Source organism: Helianthus annuus, chromosome 13 (genome assembly GCF_002127325.2).
Source record: "Helianthus annuus cultivar XRQ/B chromosome 13, HanXRQr2.0-SUNRISE, whole genome shotgun sequence".
In the NCBI taxonomy this organism is placed as follows: Eukaryota; Viridiplantae; Streptophyta; class Magnoliopsida; order Asterales; family Asteraceae; genus Helianthus; species Helianthus annuus.
The window spans coordinates 139,790,949-139,797,071 of NC_035445.2; the positions used below are offsets into that span (position 1 = coordinate 139,790,949).

Below are 6,123 nucleotides of genomic sequence, written 5' to 3' on the forward strand. Positions count from 1 at the left end.
TTAAATAATGTGACGTATTAGATAAGTTAATCATAAAGTGCATACTTTGTTTTGGAGTATTCTATAAGCATAGAAGTGTCTCGGACTCGTGCCGTAATAATTAAAAACACATGATAATTGCCCCCAATTTACTTAAAGATGCATATTTCCTGTTCAATGACATGAGCAAATGATGTTGGTCCTGTAACAAAATGATAAGTAAGACATAGTTTTAAAAAAGTTTACCAGTTTAATATACATAAATGCAAAACATAAAAAAATATAGTGTAGTGTATCTCAAACCTCCATCCTTTAAATGGGAGATAATTTATGTGCACCTACTCATTAAACTCCTCTTTTCATTTTCTTGAGAGTTAGATTCATTTCTAACAGCAAAAGTCCCAGCAAGTTAAGAAACTAATTGTTGAACTTATTCACAAGAAGTTGGCGTTTGCTAGCATCTCCAAAAGTCAAAACATTTCTCAACCACATTTGATGCAAACTTCTATTGACTCATTTGAACAGAATTATTACTGAGTGCTCGTGTGGTTTTTCATGCTCCAATACATGCTGCTCTAAGAAAACTCACCAAAAATAAGCATTTACGCATAACATAATTACAGGTATGGGTTGAAAGGCTCACAACTTGATCATAGAAAGTTATGATGATAAACTTAAAATATTTATTCAAGAATTTTAATTAGTCTTAACTACATACATTGTTATTGTAATTATGATTTACGCATTAGTTACTCAGACAATAACTAAAAAAATCTTGCGGCTCATCCTGACATGGCCCGTCCCATTTCTTGCATCTCAACCTAACATGGATTGTTTAATATTATAAACAAAAACCAATGGCACTTACCTAAATCATCATTGAGTGTAGTATGGTTAATGTCGTCTTGAACAATGGAACTATATTTATAGGGAAAAACCAATGAAATTGAGCCTAGATCAACATTAAGTCCCTTGCCATCGACCAACACTCCATCTAGCATATTGAGCTCCTTTCCAGCAATAAGAGATAAAACCATACATTAGATTCCTAGTTTCCTACTAATATGTATTAAAAATAAAATTAAGTACTAACCAAATGATTTTGAGTGTATCAGTCATCAAGAGTAATCACCATATCCCTATCAGGGGTATTAAACTATAAGGCAGTTGTATAACCTTACACCTGTATATTTTGTATTTGAAGTACATTATTATCCAATAATATAACAATTATAATCCATGTGAATTTGTTAGAGGTAGCCGGATAGGTGTCTCAGACAGGACGGATAGCAAGTCAGAATGGCTCAAGTCAAGTTGGATTAGGATGACAGCTAATTGGTTGACCCGTGTAAAACAACTTTTTCTTCATTTCAGTCTTTTTGGGGGAATATTGAAGCATTAACTTTGATTACAAAGTATCCAACTAAGAAGGGAAAATCTCATATAACGGATTGAAAGCTGAAACTTAAATATATATATATATATATATATATATATATATATATATATATATATATATATATATATATATATATATATATGCATCAAAACCTCTTTGAATCGCCTTATGAAGAGTGTTAGATTAGTGTTCATAGGTCGAACCAACCTACAAAATCTGTTTTGACCCTAATTTAAAAAAGTAAAAAAAAGTGTTCACGTACCCTACCCGTTTTGACCCACACAAAAGATTACCCAATTTAAGTTTTCAACCCCCAACCCAACCAGGGATATCATCTTTTAGACTGTATCTTTGCCTCCAACACATAGCATCATAATCTTGGGTAAGAGACTCCTATAAAAACAACTCTATCAGAAACACAACCTGATGCACTTATATTTTTTTTGTATTAGTAGACAAAATCGTACCTTTTGAAGAGATTTGTTCTCAGCAATGAAGAACTCGTCATGTGGATCATCAATAAGTCCTTCATACACCCACCTGTGCATGTTATGTTTTACTTCTTAGAGTATAACAATTTAGATGTTCAAATCAATTATCCGTGTACCCTTTTATGTGTTTATATAAAAAATTTCACAGAAAAGAAAAAGAATGTATTGGAGGTTATCACCTTTCTAGTATGCCAAGATAAGCCGAATTTGCAGAGTCTATCATCTGCTCCAGCAATAACCTCACCAAGTAGTTACCAGCCATTAACTTGTCCTGTATAGTGTATACAGATTTAAGATAAAGAAATAATTTGAATAGGTGAAAAAAGTTAAAAAGTTGAGAATTTTACAAAGGTTAAGGACTGCTGAACCAACAAAATTATATGCCGAAGCCTTCTTTATAAGTATTGACGATGCTTGCATTGGTCCCATCATTGGCTTAAAACATAAAAAAGCGATAAAATGTATATAATGAAAATGAGAAGGAAGAAGAGTATAACTTGCACGATTCAATTATACTTTAATGACAGGTCCGCCATATCTTCAGGAATAATGGACAATTAATACTTCGGATAGATCAAAAGATTGGAGCCAAGCTTGATGATTAACACAATACTATCATGTAACGCATCCTACAAAATTAGCACATCAAACACAACTTTTGTCATGAAAGCTATTTTATTTTTAATTGCCTGGATAAACCTAACACAGAGAAAACATAATCACAAATAACCCATCATAGGCAAATGGTTGACAATGCTCTAGGAAGCTCTAATACAAACCCTTTTCAATTAAGATTCAATCTCAAACACCACCTGAGAATAAAAACCAAAAAAAAAGTTTTCAACTTTACACACCGATCTGACATAGATGAACATAAATCATTGAAAATACTTATTTTGAATAAACCTATCTAATCAAGGTTATTTTTCGTTTAAAGATGAGTTTGATATGTTAAAAGCACCAATTTTAATAAAATCGCAAAGAAAGACATAACACAAAATAGATCGATTAACAAAAGAAATAAGATTTAGCAAAGAGATCTTACCTGTGTCGCTGGAAACTACCATCAAAACCCTAGCTTCTGGTCGGAATATCAAAGATTCTGAGCGGAACCCTAATTCAACGAACACTTATGATAAAAACAAATATTCTACCCCTATCAAAACACTTATGATAAAAACAGTGAATTGACATGATTACACATCTAACCTAACCAAAATTTGTAAAACTTAGCTAAATTTAATTAATTATTTCTAGTGTTAAAAATGAAAACACAGATCAAATTCTATAGCGGTACCGATACCGAACCGGTACCATACCGATACCGAACCGGTACCATACCGATAGACTCTATACGGTGTTCGGTACTCACTTCTTCAGAAATTTAGTATCAGAATCCGGTTCGGCATCGATCTAATCCCTAGATCATAAAACTTGCAGCATTTGATAACAAAATGGATGTAATCAACAGCTACAATTATAACAAAAACATAAACACACGTACTTACCCCAGTCTCTCCTTCAGATTCCATCTCTCCTTGCTTAGAAGAGCAATCAATCAACTACAAATCTGATAAATCACACGCCACAAGCAAACATAACCTCAGATCTGTATGCAACATCACCTATTAACAAAGATCGAACTTTCAATTACCTAATTCATCAAACCTAACTCAAAAATCAACACCAAAACCAAAAAATCTCAGTCAAACGTTCACATTCACGAGTCAATACACACGATCCGATCAATCAACGTAACATGAACAACTAATTCGATTACACTAACTCTAAAATCACTAAATCTGAAATCAGTAAATGTAAGTTATGTTAATTATTAGATGAAATCGATGCGAAACATTCGTACCTGTGAAGATCTGGAGTGTTAGATGATACAGAAATCGAGAGAGTCAAACAGTTTGGGGCATTAATGGAGTGATGAGATCTGAAAAGTGAGAATGAAAGTAGGGATCTGGATGTAGATGAAGTATAATTGAGAAGCACAAGGGTTGGGGTTGTGAGATTAAGCGATGATGAAGATTTAGGTTTCAAAGAAAATGAGATGCAAGAAGAAGAAGCGTATGATAGGGTTTCAGGAAATTGATACTGTGTTTTTATAAGATCCGAATATAACATTGGGCTTGACCCATTTTCGGACCCATATAGAAAAAAAAACATGCTCCCACTTTCCCGCCAAAACCAAAATTTAGATGCCCTAATAGTGCGACACGTGTCCCAAATTTTATTCGTTTATTATAGATAATAGATGATTGACATGATTACACATCTAACCTAACCAAAATTTGTAAAACTTAGCTAAATTTAATTAATTATTTCTAGTGTTAAAAATGAAAACACAGATCAAATTCTATAGCGGTACCGATACCGAACCGGTACCATACCGATACCGAACCGGTACCATACCGATAGACTCTATACGGTGTTCGGTACTCACTTCTTCAGAAATTTAGTATCAGAATCCGGTTCGGCATCGATCTAATCCCTAGATCATAAAACTTGCAGCATTTGATAACAAAATGGATGTAATCAACAGCTACAATTATAACAAAAACATAAACACACGTACTTACCCCAGTCTCTCCTTCAGATTCCATCTCTCCTTGCTTAGAAGAGCAATCAATCAACTACAAATCTGATAAATCACACGCCACAAGCAAACATAACCTCAGATCTGTATGCAACATCACCTATTAACAAAGATCGAACTTTCAATTACCTAATTCATCAAACCTAACTCAAAAATCAACACCAAAACCAAAAAATCTCAGTCAAACGTTCACATTCACGAGTCAATACACACGATCTGATCAATCAACGTAACATGAACAACTAATTCGATTACACTAACTCTAAAATCACTAAATCTGAAATCAGTAAATGTAAGTTATGTTAATTATTAGATGAAATCGATGCGAAACATTCGTACCTGTGAAGATCTGGAGTGTTAGATGATACAGAAATCGAGAGAGTCAAACAGTTTGGGGCATTAATGGAGTGATGAGATCTGAAAAGTGAGAATGAAAGTAGGGATCTGGATGTAGATGAAGTATAATTGAGAAGCACAAGGGTTGGGGTTGTGAGATTAAGCGATGATGAAGATTTAGGTTTCAAAGAAAATGAGATGCAAGAAGAAGAAGCGTATGATAGGGTTTCAGGAAATTGATACTGTGTTTTTATAAGATCCGAATATAACATTGGGCTTGACCCATTTTCGGACCCATATAGAAAAAAAAAACATGCTCCCACTTTCCCGCCAAAACCAAAATTTAGATGCCCTAATAGTGCGACACGTGTCCCAAATTTTATTCGTTTATTATATATAATAGATGATTTAAAATTTAGAGACTGTTCAAGCAATTCAAAATTCAAATTGTCTAGAACTAGTTTTTGCCATGCCTGTTGGAAGCTGGTCGTGATTGTATGACAAACATATAAATCGGTATACAAGATTATCTTTAAATAATTGTCCCAGGTTATAAATGATTTGTGCCATGTGCACTTAAATCAATTTTCATAAATGTTTTCAAAAAGAGTCAGTTAATTGTATTTACCAGTGTAAACTGCCGTATTTTCTTAAAGACTGATTGACAGGTACCTCTCGTAATAGGCTGGAGCTATAGGGTCTCATTAGAGGATTTTGCAAATCCATAAGATACCTGAAGTCTGTTGTTTTTGTTTCTTTGTACATTTATGATCCGACTGTGGATCTTATTACATTCCAGTCTGTATATTCATAAACTCGAACACTCAGACAGTATGGTTTGTAATAGTTTATTCACCAAGCCTTCCGCTATGCTATATTATTGTGTGTATTGACAATGATATTATCAACTACGTCACGATACTCCGCGTCGGGCCCACCGGTAATATGTGGAAATATCGAGGTGTGACACTGGGGTAAAATACTAATTTGTTAGGACGAATGAGCGACGGCTAGAAATATGATTGACACAATAAAAGTTACACTGAGTCAACCAAGTAAAATAAACACTACTATAGTTTTGCAAAAAAAAACAAAAAACCTAAAACGATGGCAAGATCACAATTTTTAACTGGGGGAGAAATCGTAATTTTTAAAATGGGGGCAAAATCATAATTTTGAACAAAGGGCAAAATAGTAATTTTAAGTTGGGGGAAAATCATAAATTTATTTTGAACCGGAGGCGAAATAATAATTTTGAATTGAGAGCAAAATCGTAATTTTGAGCTAGGGGGGAAACATAATTTGATTTTGAA

At 33.6% G+C, this 6,123-nt stretch overlaps 1 protein-coding gene across 34 annotated transcripts; it reads right to left on the reverse strand.

The window, feature by feature from the left end:
- On the reverse strand, nt 1-5,044 carry LOC110899484 (gamma-tubulin complex component 2-like). 34 transcript variants are annotated; one of them, XR_004876191.1, is made up of 10 exons: nt 3,734-3,964; nt 3,378-3,494; nt 2,915-2,983; nt 2,217-2,681; nt 2,049-2,140; nt 1,846-1,918; nt 1,073-1,162; nt 848-989; nt 283-549; nt 1-181 (listed from the first exon to the last, which is right to left on the reverse strand). XR_004876191.1 is itself a non-coding variant. In XM_022146373.1 (4 exons), the coding sequence occupies exons 2-4, from the start codon at nt 2,129-2,131 to the stop codon at nt 1,685-1,687; spliced, it is 243 nt and encodes an 80-aa protein (XP_022002065.1). In that variant the 5' UTR covers nt 2,132-2,140; nt 2,217-2,498; the 3' UTR covers nt 1,540-1,684. The 34 variants fall into 34 exon arrangements, 1 of the variants encoding a protein (XP_022002065.1); XR_004876206.1 differs by lacking the exons at nt 1-181; nt 283-549 and having other exon boundaries at nt 626-989; nt 2,217-2,304; nt 2,386-2,498; nt 2,649-2,681; XR_004876201.1 differs by lacking the exons at nt 1-181; nt 283-549 and having other exon boundaries at nt 626-989; nt 2,217-2,304; nt 2,386-2,498; nt 2,600-2,681.
- Between the last annotated feature and the right edge of the window lie 1,079 nt (nt 5,045-6,123).